A 20,144-nucleotide genomic window follows, 5' to 3' on the forward strand; every position below is an offset into this window, starting at 1 on the left:
CTTAAAAATAATTTTCATGGAAATTATCAGCTTTTATCATGAAATTTTTAGTAAAACAAATGCAGCAACTTTTTTTGCACATCAATTAATTTTTCGTATGATAAATACCGAAAAGTCGGAAAATAATTATCCGAAAATAGTTAACGAACCCTAAGTATCAAAGATTTATTTGTTTAAGATTGCATTTGCATTATACTGTCCTTATATGGACTCACGTATCATTTGAATTTTCAAGGGATGATTTTATTTTTTAATTTTAGGTCTTGTTTACTCACGACGACTAAAAACGATGAAGGACTGCGCCATTTATTCATGGTATTTGGTAACTTAAATTAAAAGGCAAAGCGAATCAAAATCCCGTATGGGTTAAAGCAGACTAGTCTTTGCCAGTTTCTCCTTTGGATCTGTTCCATGCTTGAATTTTTGTAAAAAAGAAATACAGAGATTGCCAGGTGAGAAGAACGTATTATTTTAAGTTATCATGATCGCGAGCCAAAATTCATTTTCCAAGAAAGCTAGACCGCCCAAACAATAAAAAATAGACAACGATAACGTTTTTCAATATTTGCGCAATTGATCCAACGTTCTGAATTTTCCGTTTGGAAGCCGAAATTCATCTATTCAAATCTCACCAATAATGTAGATGAAAGTCTGTTAACCAACTTGACATTTGTGGAGGTGTTTAATAAGAGGACCATTGTAATACATAGATGAAAGGTTTAGAGTTAACCAACTGATGGGATTTGTCAAAGCAAGAGGTGTTTGCGGACGGCAAATAAGAGTGATATGAGATCTAGGGTTTCTTTTAATTTTTTTTTTTAATATTAAAAAGGTTTCGGGTGGGTGGGCGGGCGGATCCACCCATGGAACCGGGAACCGGACCATCGGTTCATTGTAATTATTCTAAAATTTTAAGTTGTTAAATGAATGTATTGTTTATTATTGAAATATTCTAACACTCCCCCTTGTACTTAATAAGGCTCGAAAAGAATCGAACTCAATACCTACAACATTGATATCATATGAGATTTTAGTGAAATCACTGTCAATTATTTTAAAAACTTAAATAATTAGTTGAAAATATATCTCATTATTTAAATATTCTAATAGTTTGATAAGATTTTAGGAAGTGCGATGTCCATGTCCGTACTAGGGGTGTGTATGGTTCGGGCAGGCGGTTCCCAACCTAGAACCGGGAACCGCCCATTAAGGACCAGTTCCGAAAAATTGAAATCGAGATCCACCCGTTTGTTGCATGAATCCACCTGGGAACCGAACTGCCAGTCCAATCCAATTCCCGAGTGGATCCATGGAACCAATCTCGACGCGAAACATTTTTGGTTTTCAACATAGAACGGTCGGGTCTATGAGTTGGGAAGGAAGGGAGGAGGTCTATGGTCGGGTTTTCAACATAGAACGGTCACGAAACAATTTTGCGCGGCTGTGGCGGGTGGCGGCCGACGCGAGGGGGCAAACAATAGCGGCGGAGGAGCAGCAACGTCAATGTTGACGCTCGGGAGGAATCGAAATGGCGATAAGATTAGGAGGAACCGAAGAAGAGACAAAGAGAGAGAGAACCGAAGACGAAGGAAATGAGGAGATGAGATCGAATCTATGATTTCTTTTAGTAATTTTTTTTTTAATATTAAAAGGTTTCGGTCTGGTCCGGGTGGGCGGATCCGCCCATGGAACCGGGAACCAGACCGGTACCCACTGGTTCCCTCAAGAACCGCCGGTTCCGAGTGGTTTCCGGGTATTTTGCACACCCCTAGTCCGTACCCTAATATATTAAGAAGCGATTCATGATTAAACTTTTTCTAATGTGCTTCTAGAATGGCATAAACAAAGGCTTTGCTTTGCCACGCACGCATGTGCAACTTGAGGACTCTTTGTTTAAGTCTTTATGGATGAAAGAGCTCATTTACTAACCTTTTTTTTCATTTCCTTTTTCTCTTGTTCCGATTCGATTGGGAACAGATTCCAATCAGATAGTTAGGTGAGAGAGGGTTTTTTTTTTTCGCCTTAATGAGTTGTTAACTACAATGTTCATCAGCCCGCTAAGGCCGAAGGACCCAAGAACGAGCTCATGATACAATGCGAGAGATAATGTTTTGAAATCATATCGACAGGCAATGACCACATCGGACGAGCAGGCTATTCTCGGTTCAAATCGTTTCGACCAATTGAACTGGCCTACTCATGTTACTAAGAACACAAAATTGTTAATATATGGTCAAATGCAACCGGTTGGTATGTCCTTTAATCAAACCGAGGGAAAATTCCAAATAATTGAAGTGTTCATCATTTATATATACATATAAAGGCTCAAAATGGACCTTATTTTAAATAAAAATCTAACATATTTTCATATTTTCAATAAAGCTCTAAAGTAGATCTTGTTTTAAATAAGAATCTAGTCATATCAGTTAAAAAAAAAAAAAAAAAAAACCTAAGTTTCTAGCTAATGAAGCACATTTTCATCATTTATCTTCTTTAAATTTTTCCCATTCTTTTTTTCCTTTTTTCCTTCTTTTTCTTTCCCTTAGTTTTTTTCATTTTCTCTTCGCTAATGTCTAATCTCAAGCAATAGCTCAAGAGGACTAAGCGAGGATTGCCCTCACCAAACACTTGTCCATTTGGGGAGGGCCAACCTCGTCGACCACAAGCAAGGGATGGCCTCACCCAAGGCAAGGGTTACTGGCCTGGCCCTCACTATGCCAAATCTAGGGAGGCAACACTTGAAATACACAAGCAAGGGTCACCCTCACTTGCCACAAGCAAGGTTGACCCTTGCCAAATCTAGGCAAGGGGACCTCGGCCAGATCAAGCAAGGGGACACATCCAATGAGGGTTGTCCCTTTGCCAGAAAATAAAAAAATTAAAATTACTTGTGGATGAAAACACCTTAACCAATTGAAATGTTTAGCCAACCAGTGACCACCAAAGCCAATCTCTTATTTGAAATTGTAATGGCCATTGTAAGCCCTTATTTGAGACTAGCATAGCCACTTTATACTCTTATTTAATACAAGGTCAATTTCAAGCCTTTATCTAATAAAATAAGAGCACTCCAAATCTTTATTTGGAATTTTCCCTTAAACCAAGATGTCTTAATACACTTCAAGATCACGTGTTCAATTCCACCCTTCCAGCAGGACAGTCCAACCTAGGGATTGAACCGTCACCTCATACACCATTTGTTAAATTTAACACCATGATGCGGTCGAACATGCCACCTCTTCGACCGGTTGACCCCGGTTCAACACCCGTTTTTGACCGGCTCAACCTCCTGATGATTCACATAGGAGCAACGGGACCCAGTCGAACTGGTAATAGAACAAGGTTTCAAGACGGAATGGAAAAGTTACTGGTTGTGTTGCGATGCTTTTCTGGTCTGTGGAGGCCTCTTTTGCGATGGTTCATATTGGAGAAACGATTGACCAACATTGGTTTTCCGATAGTTTTGCTGGCATTATACTCGCTTTTCCTGCATATTGAAGCTGAACTTTTATAACTGCTGTCAAAGTTTCTGTGATGGGAGATGCATGATACGTGCGGATGATTTCGTAACTACAGATTATTGGTGGAAACTCATGAAGCTGTTGGATGATCACGTTTATGCAATACGACTGCTTTCATAGGTTGTTTACGAATCATCTTTTTCGAATCATGACAGTCTTTCATCTCCTCTGGACAACGTAGGGTGAACCAATTACGGATGACCGTAGGCTGCTGCTTGCTCAGTGTCGCGATCTCGGTGGTTCTCTTGACAGACTGACTTTAAGCAAAGCTTTTTTTCCTTCTTTTCCACCAAACAAGGATCAAACTTCATGCAAGTAAAAGTAATACAGTGATAGAAACCTTAGCAAGGCAACGCAAAAGATCAAGTTGCTGATAGATCTGCAAAGGTACATAAACTAAGTTACTACAAAAGGAAACGAGGATTTTAAGGACAAGGAATAGGCCATCCCGACAGCCACCGCAATGGCAGTAAATGTCCTAGTCCTAGATACGACACTCGAACATGGACAACTTACGGGAATTGGACAATCTTTAGAGCACGGTTCTTTACAAGTAACGTAAATAGAAGGAGCATTTGATCGATGGTGAAGACATGATATTGCCCCAAACATCTGAACCATTTCAATCTTTTGTCAAAGGCCATATTGCAATTTCCGAGTACCCATCCTCGGTAGCACATGCTCGGAACATCCGGTCGTATTAAAGGGCATAGTGACTTCTCCAGTCGCAGAAACTGCGACGAGGCCAACATTGCCCTTCGGAACCCTCTCTTTCACCACGCAGGCAGCTGCTTCTTCCAGGGAGAGTCCTTTGAACTCCATAAGGGCGGCCACATCCCTTGCGACAGTTCCACGTATTATAGCCTCACCTTTGCCCGTAGCAGATACTGCACATAAACTGTTGGCATACGTCCCCGCCCCTATAATGGGCGTGTCTCCTATCCTTCCAACCATCTTGTTGACTAACCCTCCAGTAGAAGTTGCCGCAGCTAAATTCCCATCACTATCTACAGCGACGCATCCCACAGTACCAGTTTGGCTGTCACCATCAGCAGTGGCAGTGTCCTCCTCTTTCTTTTGCATGGGTTGCGTATAATCAATCTGCAGTTATATGACAGAAATGTGATCACAGAATCAAATTCCAACTTGGGTTATCTAGTGATTCTTGAACTAAAACAAGCAAGAAAAAAACAAGTTCTTCATGGCCCAGCCGAGAACATTCATGGTGTCACATGCCTCACGCCATTCGGCATATGTTTGGCTTTGTAATATTCTGGCGTTAAAGGATCTGATACTTTAGCCACCACAAAATGTAAGTGGAGGAAATCACAAACGGGAAGTAAACTCTTTTGCGCATGTCTCTGAACTTAGTGGTTCTTGAGAATTTGCACTAACCTAAACTTTGGCTGATCATCGGGAAGCAATAGAAAATAAGGCATTTATAAAGGATTCAAGATGTGAAATCCAATTTGCAGTCACAGAAATTCAAATGAGCGAAATACCTGCACTCTGTTTGCTTCTTTGGCCTGTTTTAGCCTTTGAATGTTCTCTGGAGTGATAAAATGAGATGCATCAAGAGTTTCTACACCCTGGCATATTTGAAAAGTCCGCATAGATTAAAACCTCCACCAAACACAAGATTAGAAGCTAAAGCAACTGTAAACCAAGAAAACTGGAAGGGCAATTCTATCAGAGGTTTGAATGCAGATGCATCATGCATATGTGTTTACAAAAGTTCAGAATTGGAAAGGAAGCCAAAGAGATGCCGCATACCCCTGATATCTTTGTAGAAGTGATTTAGCAAGCTAAAACGGCCTGATTAAACTAGAGAGGTCGAATCAATGAGCAATATCTAGAAAAATACAAATAGTACAGCCAAGAAAGAAAAGATCTGGCTTTGTCTTCTGATCACCGATTAAGTTCCAAAGACTACAGAGATGCTAGAGTATATCGAACCTCCTTCACTTAAGAAGAGTGACCTGGTAAGACTTTTAACTCACATGTTCCCTCGCAAATGCTTCTGCCCCATCAAATGCCAGGTATATATGAGGAGTTCGTTCCATGACCAGTCGTGCCAAAGATATGGCGTTGACAACAGTGGTGAGCCCAGAAACAGCTCCACATTTCATGTTTCCATCCATGATGCAAGCCTCCATTTCAACAGTGCCACTGCTGGTTAAGACCGACCCTTTGCCTGCATTGAAGTGAGGGTTGTTTTCCAACTCCCGGACCTGGTTATCCCCGAACACGGCAAGTATACGACCAAATTCTTAGACATGGAATAGGCTCTCATATACAAACTGTAGCCATGCATCATAGGTAAAATTGAACGAGCATAGTTCGCGTTTCAAGCAAATCAAGATTGATGTAACCTGCAGGAAGATGTGTTAAGACTTTCAAAACATCAGCAGGCGTAAACCCAGCAACTTTTGGCTCACCCTCTTTGTTTCTTATTCCAAAATCTGTTTAAACTCCTTCTTTGTTTATTGATGTTAGTGAGCATTAATTTCTAGCAAGACTTGAAATTCTTCTATAGAAAATTTCCAATCAAGAAAGTGCAAAACACTTTGCGCTAGGATGCTCTCACTATAGTTCCAAGTTTACTGAATGTTCTTGAAGAGACGCTAGAGCTCAAGATGAAGCAAGCCATACTTGTGTTCAGAATACCAGATTTAAGATATGTTTGCATAACATAAAACAGAGTGTATTTTATAACATAAAACAGAGTGTAAAAGTAAAATACAAGCATCTTGATCTTGTACTAAAACTAGACAACTTTAAAACTGTCCAATTTCATGTACTAAATCTTCTTGCCACTGGAAGATCTAGTCTCACTTGGAGAGGGAGGGAGAGAGAGAGACTGAGTGCACACAAGGACACATGCACAACTTCAAAGTTCAGTATGATGATAAGCTGCGGATCGTTCATTTGTTCGGGATTCCTTTGCTAAGAACACCATCATAAACCAAAAAAACGAAAAGAGATAGAGAGCAAGAACGGAGAAACCAGATGGGTCATTTGAAATCTAGGAGCACAACTCTCCAATCAGCTCAAAAAGATGACTTTTCTCTCTGCTCTGTTCTTTTACCCAGAACTAAAAGAACTCGCTATCCCACCACGAAACACGTAATAAGATCGATGCTTAAGCGCAAATCAATTACCACGAGCTCGACGACGTCCAGGGGAGACTTCTTGGACTTGAGAGCGTCGACGCCGAGCTGGAGGCAGTGGCGGAGGCAGGCCTCCCTCGGGAGGCGGCCCTCCGGCGGCAGGGTCAGCGGGACCCCTGCTCCGCCGTGCAACGCTATCGCCCACCCCATTCGCCACCACCAACCACCAACACCACCACCACCACACCTCTCCCTCGATCTCTCTGCAACGACCGTGCATGCGCGTCTGGCCACGACCGAGGCCCAACGAGTCACGATCGGCAACTACCTTAAAACTACTCGTTGACACTACCGAACAAAAGTAAAAAAACGAACGAGAACATTATCGACATAAAAAAAGAAAAGTTTAAATTGGTTGGGGCTCTTTTTGCCCTCGACATGATTGCTTGGTGGCTTCCTGTTCGAATGACCATTTTGTCGCAAAGCATCGGGAAACAGTCTGTGACATCACGATCCTTAATTGCAATCGAGAATAAAGGTAGGATTGCATTGCATCCTGTAAAAATTTCATTAAAGAGCAATGGTCCGTTTGTTCCATACGAAAATATTTTTTATTCATTTTCTGATATTTAGATTGCTTAGAAAAATGAATGAGTCGACGAAAGTGTTTACTTAATCAAATTTAAATTCAAGAAAATAATTCATTTTTAAAAAAATTAAAAATTCATTTTTCAAAATATGATTAGATATTGATTTTTGAACCGAAACTCTGTTCTTTGGTATGGTAACCCCAACACTTGTTCCTAGCCCTTGGCAACGAGGTCGAATTCTTATCTTGACGTATTGGTACAAATATAATAAGTTTAAAGTAAAATTAGCCAAATTAAAAGGTTTAAGATTAAAGTGGCATACGTGTAATAGATTTAGAATTTTTTTTGTAATTATTCTAATTGAAAACAATTAGCCTAGATTGGGAAAAAGACAACCTCTTTTTCTGGCAAGAATGAAAACACTTTCCTTAAAATCACCAAACAAATAAAAACAGATATTTTTTTCCTTAAAAATTATTTTCATGGAAAATATTCTGCTTTTATCATGAAATTTTTAGTGAAACAAATGCAGCAACGTTTTTTGCACGTCAATTAATTTTTCGTATAATAAATACCGAAAATTCAGAAAATAATTATCGGAAAACAGTTAACAGACCCTAAGTATCAAATATTTATTTGTTTAAGATTGCACTTGCATTATACTGTCCTTATATGAACTCACGTATCATTTGAATTTTCAAGGGATGCTTTTGCTTTTTAATTTTAGGTCTTGTTTACTCACGAGGACTGAAAACGATGAGGACTGTGCCATCGTTTATTCATGCTATTTAGTAACTTGAATTAAAAGGCAAAGCGAATCCGAATCACATGTGGATTCAAGCAGACTAGTCTTTGCCAGTTGCTCCTTTTGGATCTGTCCTACGCTTGGATTTTTGTAAAAATGAAATACAGAAATTGCTAGGTGAGAAGAACATATTATTTTAAGTTATCATGGTCGCGAGCCAAAATTCATTTTCCAAGAAAGCTAGACCGCCCAAACAATAAAAAATAGACAACAGGAACGTTTTTGAATATTTGCACAATTGGTCCAACGTTCTGAATTTTCCGTTTGGAAGCTGAAATTCATCTATTCAAATCTCACCAATAACGTGTAAGTGCTTCGAGAGGACATATACATAGATGAAAGGTCTAGAGTTAACCAACTGATGAGATTTGTGGAGGTGTTTGATAAGATTCTGGTGTGACCATTGCAATTGTTCTAAAATTTTAAGTTGTTAAATGAAGGTATTGTTTATTATTTAAATATTCCAACACTCCCCTTCATACTTAATAAGGCCCGGAAAGAATCGAACTTAGTATCTCTAGATACCATATGAGATTTTAGTGGAACCACTGTCAACTGTTTTAAAAACTTAAATAATTATATGAAAATGTATTACATTATTTAAATATTCTAACAGTTTGATGAGATTTTAGGAAGTGCAATGTCTATGTCCGTACCCTAATATATTAAGAAGCGATTCATGATTAAACTTTTTCTAATGTGCTTCTAGAATGGCATAAACAAAGGCTTTGCCACGCACGCATGTGCAACTTGAGGACTCTTTGTTTAAGTTGTTATAGGTGAAAGAGCTCATTTACTAACCCTTTTTCATGTCCTTTTTCTCTTGTTCCGATTCGATTGGGAACAGATTCCAATCAGATAGTTAGGTGAGAGAGGGCTGTTTTTTTTTTCTCTTTTTTTGCCTTAATGAATTGTTAACCACCGTGTTCATCGGCCCGCCAAAGCCGAAGGACATAAAAATGAGCTCATGATACGATGCAAGAGATAATGTTTTGAAATCATATTGACAGGCAATGACCACATCGGACCAGCAGGCTATTCTCGGTTCAACTTGTTTCGACCAATTGAACCGGCCTACTCATATCACTAAGAACACAAAATTGTTAATATATGGTCCAATGCGACCGGTTGGTATGTCCTTTAATTAAACCGAGGGAAAATTCCAAATAAGAATTGAAGTGTCATCATACATACATATTAATATATAGTCCAATGCGACCGGTTGGTATGTCCTTTAATTAAACCGAGGGAAAATTCCAAATAAGAATTGAAGTGTCATCATACATACATACATACATACATACATACATACATATATATAAGCTCAAAGTGGATCTTATTTCAAATAAAAATTTGAAATATTCTTATTTTTCATATAAAGATTTAAAATGAATCTTATTTTAAATAAAAATCTAGCCATGTCAATTTCAAAAAAAGCCTAAGTTTCTAGCTGATGAAGTGCATTTTCATTGTTCATCTTCTTTGAATTTTTTCCTTTTTCCCTTCTTTTTCTTTCCCCTAGTTTTTTCCCTTTTTCTCTGCCGATGGCTGATTTGAGGCAATAGCTGAAGAGGACTAAGTAAGGGTTGCCCTCACCAGACCCTTGCCCAATTTGGTGAGGGCCAGCCTCGTCGACCACAAGCGAGGGATGGCCTCACACAAGGCAAGGGTTGCTGGCCCTGGCCCTCACCACGCCAAATCTAAGGAGGCAACACTTGAAATCCACAAGCAAGGCCGACCCTCCTCGCCATATCTAGGCGAGGGGGCCTCGGCCAGAACTAGCACTGGCAAGGGCCACATCCAATGAGGGTTGTCCCCTTGCCAAAAAAAAAAAAAATTAAAATTGCCTATGGAAGAAAATGTTTTTAACCAATTGGAATGTTTAGCCGACCGACAACCACCGAGGCCAATCTTTTGTTTGAAATTGTAATGGCCATTGCAAGCCCTTATTTGAGATTGGCATGGTCACTTTATACTCTTATTTAATACAAGATCCATTTCAAGCATTTATTTGAGAAAATAAAAGTACTCCAAGTCCTTAGATGGAATTTCTCCTCAAACCGAGATGTCTTAATACACTTCAAGATCACATATTCAATTCCACCCTTGCAGCAGGACAGTCCAACCTAGGGATTGAACCGTCACCTCATACACCATTTGTTAAATTTAACACCATGATGCGGTCGAACATGCCACCTCTTCGACCGGTTGACCCAGTTCAACACACGTTTTTGACCGGCTCAACCTCCTGATGATTCACATAGGAGCAACGGGACCCAGTCGAACTGGTAATAGAACAAGGTTTTATGGGCCGATCCAAGTTCACTATTCCGGACCCGTTTTGGGCCGTCCGATCTCTTCCCTATCAGACTATCGTGGACCTCTCTCCACTCTCAGGCCCAAATGATCAACTGAATTTTGAATTTGTGCATACCTCTCTCCGGAGAACTTTATTTCTCCATTTAATGGTGACTCGAAAGCTCTTAAGAACGAACAAAATGTTCCCAATTCCTTTTTACGCATGTATGCGCAGTGCAAAAAATCAACAATTAAATATACAATATCTAATTAAAGAAAACCCCTTCTAGAATTGCAGAAATGACAAGACAGTTGAAATTTTGACATGTCAAAATACAGAATTCACCACTTCGATTTTCACTTTGGCGTAACATCTCGAGATCAATCATTCGAAACGGTGTGTAGGTTCACCGGATCGCAATGCACGCCACGCACAATTCATAGAAACCTTGCTACACGAGACATTGATTATACACAACGGTCACTGGGGACAGTTTATCTTGGCACTGGCACTGCTGTCTTTCCTTTTTTTTGCCTTTTCTCCTACGTAAAATACATAATAAATACGGCCCGAATTCGTGCGGATTTCCTCTCTATCCATTTCCATTATTTCGAAATTCAAAATCTGCGCATTTCTGTCTCCGCCGTCATTAATTCCGTCCCCATCATTCTCTCTCTCGCATCGCCATCGTCATTCAAAGATATTCATTCTGCCCAGAGATTCTACCGTTCGGCCCGATCCATGGGATGATGAGAGTCACGAGAGTTGCGAGATCGCATGCAGCACGGGCTTTCAAATCCCACGTCGTCGCCATATATGTATATAAAATCAGAAGGTTCGTGGTCTGGAGTAGCAGACATTTTCTCTCGTTTTCGAAGGAGGGAGAAGAGGGACATGGGTGTTGATCAGAGAGACGAGAGCAGGAGCAGCACGACCGCAAAGAAGAGATCGTGCGATGCCATGGCCAAGATCGGGAGCGGCTGTGCGACGGCGACGATGGCCAGGAAGACCGGTAGGAAAATTCTTCCCGAGGATGAGGACTACATAGAGTTCTGTTTCAGAGAGGACGGCGCGTTCCACGTCATCAAGGATAACCAGGACAAGTCATCGGCGTCGGCATCGGCGTCGGCGTCGGCTCAGCTCGATGGCGTGAATTCGACTGCTCCAATTCCGAGGCCCGTCGACCGGAAAGTCGGTTCAGTGCACCTCCCGTGTTTGTTCCAAAAGTTTAAGTTTCGATAGATGATGCAAGTCATGTTATATATTCACATATGCCGGTGTTATGGATATCATGATCTGCATCGAACGTACGTTCATTTTTCAATTTCTCTCATTGGGGAAGTTGGCTAATTTTAGTATCATTTTCTCTTGATCTTCTTGAGCGCAGCTCGATCATAGCAAGATCGAAACGGTAAGGAACGAAGTCGTCGAGCATTCTCGGTCTAAAGATGAAGGGAATGGATCGAGAGGCAACGGGCAATGCACAAGCTCGAATAAGAAGGTCGAGTTCATAAACCCTAGAAGTCGGTCAACCCTTGATCTTAATAAGCGACGTATTCTCATAGATCATCATAGGATAGGAACCGTACGTACGTGTTATCATGCCACAAGAGCTCACGCATTTTCCCTTCCTCCTTTTAAATGATCTTTACAGGAGAAGAAAGGAGGAGTCAGCCGCGCCGGGAAGGAGACGACGGAGCGGACGGACTCCACCAAATCAGACGGCAGCGGCCGCGGCTCTTTCTCCTTCCCCGCGTAAGCCTCGCTCGGACCTAGTTTACGGATCGAATGGCTCGCGAACATTTGCGTGACGGAGTGTTGTTGAACGTGAAAATGATGCAGGTTGAGGGTGGAGTGGACGGGAAGTCCGGTGCAAATGCCAAGGCCGGCGGCAAAGGAGGGATTGCCGTACTTGAAGAAGCAGAGAGTTCCGCGAGTCCGAGTCCGCTTTCAGTGCTGTAGATTCTGAGAAGTCGGCCGTTCGTGCAATTTATCTTCTTTTCTCTTTGATTTTCCTTTTCCTTTCTTAGCTTTTTCTCTTGTTTTGTTTCCGTTTTTCAATTCGGAATTTAGGAGATTCAACTGAGCATTAGAAATATTATCCCGGCAAGGGTCACATTGGAATTTCAAGCAAGTTCTATCTCAATGTCTCTCTCACTATCTATAGTATTTCAAAATCAAATGATGTTTTTCATTAATGGTTCTTTTTCTGTGAACATGTGATCTTTACTCCAAAAGTCACTATCTCGGAGGAATTGATTCCCTACCTAGAACAGGAAACCAACCCTATAGCTTGGAGTTGGGACCAGTCTGTTTTTTGTTTTGTAAGAAATGATTTTATTTATAATATACAAAGGTTGCACAGTTTCAACTCAAAAACATATGTTGGTCAAGTAAATACATAGTGGGTTCTTCATTTGAAGACAGGTTCGATTATCGATGGGTACAAAGGTTTTTACCCCCGGAAAGAGGCTTTAAAATTTGTCCAGAACCAATTTAACACTGGAGCGGGACTAGTTCAACCAATTGAACCGGATTAAGACTCGAAAACGGGCAGTTTCGGCCTTTAAAACGGGGAATCAAACCAATGCTCTCTAAAATTGACATCGAATCAATCGGTCTGAGCCAGTTTAGTTCGGTTTGTGCCCTGAACCAGACCCGGTGCGCCCCCCTCATGAATGGGGCTTTATGGGCTTCATTTCACCCCCATCAAGCCGGTCGAATGCTATTAAGACAAGCTTGAAGCCCAAATGTGAAATGCGGATTGACTGTGAATTCCTGAATTTGCAAGACAAAAGCACTAACGGGAAGGAAGCCGAAAGAGAGAGTGATGGAATGAAAAGAGAGAGAGAGTAAAAAAGAAGGGAAAGAAGACAACTTCAGTCTACACAGTCACAAAAATTCACCGGTGTTGATCCCAGAAAATTAATCCTGGCTTGCAATTCTAGTTGACAATATGCACGCCACCATTTGAAAAAAGGAGGAGGGCCTCTGCTTTTAGCATCAATGAAACCGGTCCTCCTTTTTCATTTAAGAGGCTTCCTCAACAAAAGGGGGTCGGGGGTTCTCGAAGGGCCCCGTACAATCAAATCTGTAACAACTGTGCTCAAGAACGACGGACCGATAAGAGCAGGTTGAGTTTCATGAGCTTTTATTAGAACCCAACTGCAGTAAATGGATTTTTCTATGGTAAGATAGATGACAAACAGGCGCAGCATTTTTATTTTTATTTTTTTGCTTGTTAAGTTACATTTCAGGTTATTCATTATAGCTATTTTCTGTTTCCGCTTTCATCTAAGACAGAATCAACATCTTCGAATTGACTGAGTGGTTATAATCAGCGGGCATTTTTACATCTCTATTTGCTCTTTCTTAGGTCATCATGCGAATCAATTTCCGTTCTGGATGATCATGTATCTAGCAAGAGCCTAACTGCTTGAAAGGTCATGCGCTATTTATTGCTAAGAGTTCTCATTTCCAAATGGGTGACATCTATTCCGAGTGTAAGAGAGACCCTTCTGGTTCATGACAATGGTCTTATCTTTGTTAGTTCACGCTGAAAGGCAAGAAAAGAATGAAACTTGGTTATAGAAAGGGAAAGGAATGGCATTGGAAGGATCTTGTGCTTTCGTGATGATTTAACTAGTGTCAACCAGGTCGAGAACAGCTGCCAAAGAAATTTTCAAGCTGATTTTATGCCCCGGTGTAGTTTCTCTCTATCGTCTTTTCTTCGACATCGACACTTAGGATACGTCGCTTTTTATTCTTATTCATTCGATATTCGATCTTTGAAAGGTTGCAGCGGGTAGGCTTGGCTTGACTTCCATTTTGCATCCTCAGTATGCAACAGGTTGGTACTTTGGCCTGTTAATACTGTTGCAGAATAAGGTTCCGCCTCTGCATTACCCTCCTGTGCGTTAGCGTGTATTGCACAGCTATATTATTTTCATCGAACAAACTCATGAAGCTCAGCTCAACCGATACACCTGTATATCAATGCAATGCCAATAGAAGTCTGCATTATACCGCACTGCAGAACTAGCCTGTTTGCAAGAGTATATCCTGCATGCCTGCCAGCAAGGATGAACATAGTTACGAGGAAAAGCCTTTTCGGGCCTTTCGACCTTGACTCTGTCCGCTATGTGTTTCCTACAGGTTTAGACATAAATCCCAGAACAGACGACGTTGATTCCACCGACCGAGCTCTGGATCAAAAACCCAATCACTAGCTTGTCGACCACAAAGTTCTTACAGGATGAGGAAGTTAAAGGAACAGGGCTACGAGGACATGCATCCCTTCATTCTCGACTTACAAAGTCGAGATTCCGGGGCGCTCTTGCATTGTTCTGTTGGCAATAGACTTGGGGTAAGTAGAAAATTCGATGAGGCGGACAATTTAGTGAAGCATGCTGAAGTTCAAGCTGAAACAAAATGGTGCAAGGAAGTACATTACCAGTCCACCGTAGATCTGGATCTCCCAGAGCTAGTCGCATTCTTGCAAGATACAAGCGCTGCTGGTGAACGACATCCTCCTCACGGAAAGTGCAGGGTGCAAGGTTGTGAACTCGACCGTAATGCCATTTCGTGCCTACTTGACTCGGATACGGACAGCGGAAGCCAGGCGACTAGACATGCTTTATGGACGGAAACTTCTGCATCATATGCCGTAAAATTCGAGGCACAGCAAGTGCTCCACAAGGATCAAGTAGAGATACGCAGTCCTGGACAGGCTGCGATGGAGAAGAAAGCAGATGTTCACGTGAAAGACGAGATTCCAGTCAAGCATATTTCACCTGAAATGCCGCCGGTACACGGACATGTAAGAACATGCCGGCTGCTGCATTTTGTTATATACGTCTTCCACTCAACATGTCGATACTTAATAATCATAAACTAGGAAGGATTCCGTGAATAGAGAACAATGTCGCATGCCATCTTATTCGTGGTAATTTAAATGGTATAGTCTGATGTTTACAGATTCCAGGTGAGACATCTGCAGCACCAATTTCTGCAGCTTCATATGTAGCGGCAGCAATGGAGCACGATGTTCCTCCCAACATTAACCAACGACGAGAGTGTCCTGGGAGTTCAGAATTTGCAGATACTTTCGAAGTGGAAAGTAAGCCGATGCTCGAAAGCGTGATGCCGGGAGCCGGAACAAGATCAGGTCAGATACTCGTAAAGAAACAGGTTTGCGGCGATGCCTATTTCTCTGCACCTAGTTCAGTCACAACAACTCCGACGGAGTCCGATACGGTACCGTATTTCCGTACTATCTCTCTTCGCTCGAAATCGAATAGCAGTACAGCCAGCTCTACGTCCTTTTCATTTCCACTGTAAGCCTGAATTCCTCTCCAACTACACGTCCTATACAATACCATGAGAATTATCGAAGAGGTTTCACCATCGAGTCTTCTCGTGCGTGAACAGATTGCCCTTCGAATGGAATGGCAGCCCGATAAAGATGGCGAAAGCCAACCAGACAAAATTGCGGGAGCAGCAGAGCAGGCCACGGTGGACACGTTTTGTCTGCTGCAAACAGAAGTACATAAGCCAGTGCGATTCGGATGATGAGATTGCTCATAAGATCGTGAAATAGTTGTTGTGTAATAAATAGTTGTTGGCCATTCGAAAGACCGCGACACAAAAGTTTCTATGCATCTGATTACTTTGGTAAAGACAGATGAAGCTAATAATGCCTTCACCAACAGTAAACCGAAACAGATTCTTCTTGTCAAAAGAGGGACTTAGACTAAACCACGGAGCTCCATGATCGATGCAGAGGGGCGCGGCATTTGATTAGCGGGACGATAAATTCGTTCGTTCAGCTCAGCAATGTAAGCCGGGATGGGGTCGCCTATGATCTCTCGAGCCTAGGCTGGGCAGAATCATCTCTACAAGCGAAGTTTAGGCACTAATTGAACATGACTACACACGAAATTACTGCAGTCCCATTCCAGAAGTAAACCAAATCACGATTCCCAGGAACAAGAAAACGAGATTTCACAACACCAACACAAGAATCAGGCTTTCACATTAGCTGACTTCTTCCTGCAATTCAGCAACCAAATTTCTTTCTACAAGAAGATCAAGAACCGCTGGAACCGTGAGAGATCTCCCCACCCACCTGGACATTTCAAGAAAACCAGGTGGGGGTACTGGCCACATTACAGCACTTCTTCAGGCGTGCCCCCCATTCAATTCCATCATCAAGGACCCCCCCTGACCCTCCATTTTCAAACACGTTAGGTGACGAAAAAGAAGCAAATTTGTCCCCCTCCAGAATTAGGCCGGCCCCTAGTAATGGCGGGTCACGATCAACCATGCCCTGGACCACTGCCCCTTGTGGAGGTGGGGGGAGAGAGAGAGGCACTGAGGTTAATGCGCTTCACTCCCCGATTAATCGCCCCTTGTTTAGACCCTCTCGTCAAAGGACGGTGCACGCGAAACCGAACAGAACACGGGTTAGGTTTTCCTCCCATTAGGCCTTCTTCCAAGTTCGTTCGAGGCGTGCTTCGCTCGAGCATGGGGCCTACGGTCGACCCGTTTATAGGAACCCCACCATTAATGGCGACGGGCCTCCCCGTGTCCGCATGCGTAGGGAGGCCGAGGGCCCCCCAAAATTAAATGATGCAGTAGACCGTTCCGGATCGAGAGATTGGCCGGACGGGAAAGAAAAGTATAGAGTCGGAATTCGTTAAAGTCGATGCGTCACGTAGATGTTGCTATCGTCGAGACGAGATCGAATTGACGTACCCGAGAACGTATCTAGCTTTAATCGAAATTGGGAAAGACGTGGAAGTCCGATTCTCGAAAGCTTTTTTTTTTTTTTTTTTTTTTTAATGAGCAGGCAACGAGGGAGTCACGATGTCCAATCCCACACATTCCCTCCCCTCCCCCTCCGCACGTGCCGCCACTCCCGTCGCACGTGGCCGGCCCCACCCAATAGAGCAACCACCCACCTAACATGGTCCCCCCCCACCCCCACCACCTGGCCCCTCCACGTCATCCGACCCGTCCACATCCCCGCTACGCCTCCCCAGGACCGGTGCCGCCGAGTTAGATATTTCGCGTTCGTGTGCCGACGTAGACCACAACCCGCTCCGCCATAGACGCCTCGACTACGTGGCGAATCACGGCATTCGCTCGCCTGCCCGCCGGCCCGAATTTTCTTCACTCAGGCGAAAGCCCGGAAGGAAACATATTTCGAAGCACGAGGAATTTTAACCGAGCGGCAAAATCCCACGATCTTCATCATCCGAAATTTAACATGTCAAGAAAAACAAAATTTAAAAAAAAAAAAAAAAAAAAAAAACGAATTTTCCCATACCCGTCTTGCAATACACGGCGCATGCAAAGATCGCTGTTCGGGCACTGAAAACGTTGTGGGGAGAGATCGCATGTGGTGGCCGGGGTGGGGTTCGGTTCGGGGGCCGAGTCGGGACAAACCGACCACTCCGCCACCCGGCCAATCACGGGCCACCGCGTGTCCCCCACTCCGTAAAGTCCCGTCCCCATCGCCACGTGGAGTCATAATCGCGCGTGCGACTCGTCACTGCTCCACCACCCCCGGCCCGCTCGCCCCCGAGCTGGGCCCCACCCACCCAACCGACTCGCATGCCAACTGCCCTCTTCCCCGCCCAAAATCTGGTCCGTACGATCTCCCCACCCCCAAAAAAAAAAAAAAAAAAACGATCGACGTCGTTATCAGCATCGGCTCCGATCGAAACGGCGGCTACGTGGCGCGCTCTCGAGTGAGCATGCAAAGCTTTCAGCAGCAAAACCACTCTATAATCCCGTCTATTATCGCCACCAATAATTTGGTTTTCTTACATGGAGAAAAAAAACCCCCCCAAAAATCAAAAGCACAGGAGAAATTAAAAGGGAAAATGCAAACCGGAGGAATGGGCAGGGAAAAGGTTAGAGCTCGTAGCTGCACCGCACATGAACATCAAGAACAAACCCATGCGAGACTTAAGAATTAAAACCCTTAAAGAAAAAAATTCGCATCCCAAAAAAAAAAGAAAAAGGCCCGAGAAACTCGCAAGCAAAAAATTTACAAAAAGTCATTACTGCAAAAATATAAGTCGATATAACGTTCTCCTTCTCTTTTCCCATCTTCTTCTTTTTTCGGTTTATTTTGTTATATCTTTTTTTCTTCCCAAGGCCTTTTCCTTTTTTTTTCCGTCCGCCTTTTCGGGAGTAAAGGCAGTGAGTGAGAGAGAGAGAGAGATTTTACGGGAGGTACAGGCCCGTCGGGTCTTGGTCTCCGTCCGTACTCCATTGACTTTGACTCCAGTAAGCATGATCGACGGCGTTGGGGAGATCGAACAGCCCCTGATCGGCGCCCGGCTGCCAGTCCAACGCCCCGAAACCTCCGCCGCCGCCGCCGCCGCCGCCGCCGCCCGGTCTGTTCCCCTGCGACGTCGAGGTGGGCAGGTCCACGAGCACGTTCTGGTCGAGGAACCCGCCGCCGCCGCCCAGCTCCGGCATCTTCATCTCGTCGCCGGGGCCGGCGCCGGCGCCGGCGGCGATTTGGTGCCACTGGTTCTGCTGAGCCTGGTGGTCCTGATTCTGCTGCGCCATCACGGCGCTGAACCCGTAGGATAGAGGGCCGTCGCTCGAGGAAGTGATCAGACTCGTGAAGCTCCCGATGTCGGAGAACAGCCCGAGCCCGCCCTCCGCGGAGCCCGGATGCTCGTAGCCGGCGTCGCTGGGGTTCGCGTTCATGCCCTGAGACATCATCGACTTGTAATCGCTGATGTTCAGCAAGCTCGACTGGTGCGACGCCGAAGACGGCGCGGAGACCGCTTCGGTCGCGACGGCGGTGGTCGTCGCGGTGAGGCTCGAACTCTCGCTGCTGGAGTGGGAGCTCGTCTTCGGCTCCTTCGGCGGATCCTCCGCCGCCGCGGCCGCAGCAGCCGGCGGGGGATCCGCCGGCGCAGCAGCGGCGGCGGGCGAGGACTTGGGCTTGGAGGAGCGCTTGGACTTCCGGCAGCCGCCACCGACGGGGACGTTGCGGAGGACGCCGCCCTTGGTCCAGTACCTCCGGCAGCTCTTGCAGAAGTGGCGCGGCTGGGAGAGGTTGTAGTTGTTGTAGTAGCAGAACTTGGTGTTGAGCGAGTCGCAGCGCGGGCACTTCAGCGCCTGGTGGTTCGGGTGGTGGCCGTGCTGGTGGTGGTGGCCGTGGTGACCGTGCGGCCGCAGCCTCCGGTCCCCGACGGCGGACGAGGCGGCGGCAGCGGCTCCGAATATCCGCCCCCCTGGGATCGAGTGGATATCTTGCATGTTCTCCTCCTCCTTCCTCGCTTCCTTCCTCCCTCCCTTCCTTCCTTCCTTCCTCCGCCTACCTCCTCTTCCTCGAAGACGAGCGACCCGGGATTCGTCGGGGGATCGTCGCGGCGATGCTCGAGAGAGATTTGCAACGGGATCACATTTGGTGGGCGCGTGCGGACGCCATCTTCTCTCGCAGTGCGTGGAGGATAATGATGACGACGGCGACGGCGGCGACGGCGAGATGATGATGATTTAGAAAAAAGCCAGCGAGAGCGAGAGCGAGCGGCTTCAGCCTGCGGAAGAGAGAGAGAGAGAGAGAGAGGGGAGCGACAAATATCAGCCCGCACCAGTTCCTATTTTCCTTTATTCATTTACTTTCATTTGGGGGGGGGTGTGAAATGACCAATTTGGCCCTGCACAAATTAAGGTACATGGAGTTACTTATTAGTGACCGGGACAATATCCTGATTTAGCATGGGTAGAGAGACTGGTCCTTAGGGCAAAATTTAAGCGATGACATAAGAAGTAAGTCTCGAATTCATA

At 44.3% G+C, this 20,144-nt stretch overlaps 4 protein-coding genes across 4 annotated transcripts; 2 read left to right on the forward strand and 2 right to left on the reverse strand.

Moving 5' to 3' along the window:
• Positions 1-3,846: 3,846 nt before the first annotated feature.
• LOC104421003 (isoaspartyl peptidase/L-asparaginase 1) lies at positions 3,847-6,874 on the reverse strand. The gene is given in 5 exon segments (XM_010032813.3): positions 3,847-4,211; positions 4,214-4,622; positions 5,024-5,110; positions 5,522-5,752; positions 6,683-6,874. Coding segments are annotated over 5 exon segments (954 nt in total). The 5' UTR covers positions 6,842-6,874; the 3' UTR covers positions 3,847-4,143.
• Positions 6,875-11,051: 4,177 nt separating this feature from the next.
• On the forward strand, positions 11,052-12,477 carry LOC108956073 (protein BREAKING OF ASYMMETRY IN THE STOMATAL LINEAGE). Its single transcript, XM_018865045.2, has 4 exons — positions 11,052-11,516; positions 11,713-11,826; positions 11,980-12,080; positions 12,168-12,477. The coding sequence occupies exons 1-4, from the start codon at positions 11,103-11,105 to the stop codon at positions 12,292-12,294; spliced, it is 756 nt and encodes a 251-aa protein (XP_018720590.2). The 5' UTR covers positions 11,052-11,102; the 3' UTR covers positions 12,295-12,477.
• Positions 12,478-14,558: 2,081 nt separating this feature from the next.
• Positions 14,559-15,953, forward strand: LOC104421011. Its single transcript, XM_010032826.3, has 3 exons — positions 14,559-15,144; positions 15,303-15,661; positions 15,756-15,953. Exons 1-3 carry the CDS (start codon positions 14,581-14,583, stop codon positions 15,922-15,924), a joined length of 1,092 nt encoding a protein of 363 aa, XP_010031128.3. The 5' UTR covers positions 14,559-14,580; the 3' UTR covers positions 15,925-15,953.
• Positions 15,954-18,112: 2,159 nt separating this feature from the next.
• LOC104434375 (dof zinc finger protein DOF5.4) lies at positions 18,113-19,939 on the reverse strand. Its single transcript, XM_010047312.3, has one exon. The coding sequence runs from the start codon at positions 19,611-19,613 to the stop codon at positions 18,561-18,563; it is 1,053 nt and encodes a 350-aa protein (XP_010045614.2). The 5' UTR covers positions 19,614-19,939; the 3' UTR covers positions 18,113-18,560.
• Between the last annotated feature and the right edge of the window lie 205 nt (positions 19,940-20,144).

The sequence above is a fragment of the Eucalyptus grandis genome, chromosome 2 (assembly GCF_016545825.1).
Source record: "Eucalyptus grandis isolate ANBG69807.140 chromosome 2, ASM1654582v1, whole genome shotgun sequence".
NCBI classification, from domain to species: domain Eukaryota; kingdom Viridiplantae; phylum Streptophyta; class Magnoliopsida; order Myrtales; family Myrtaceae; genus Eucalyptus; species Eucalyptus grandis.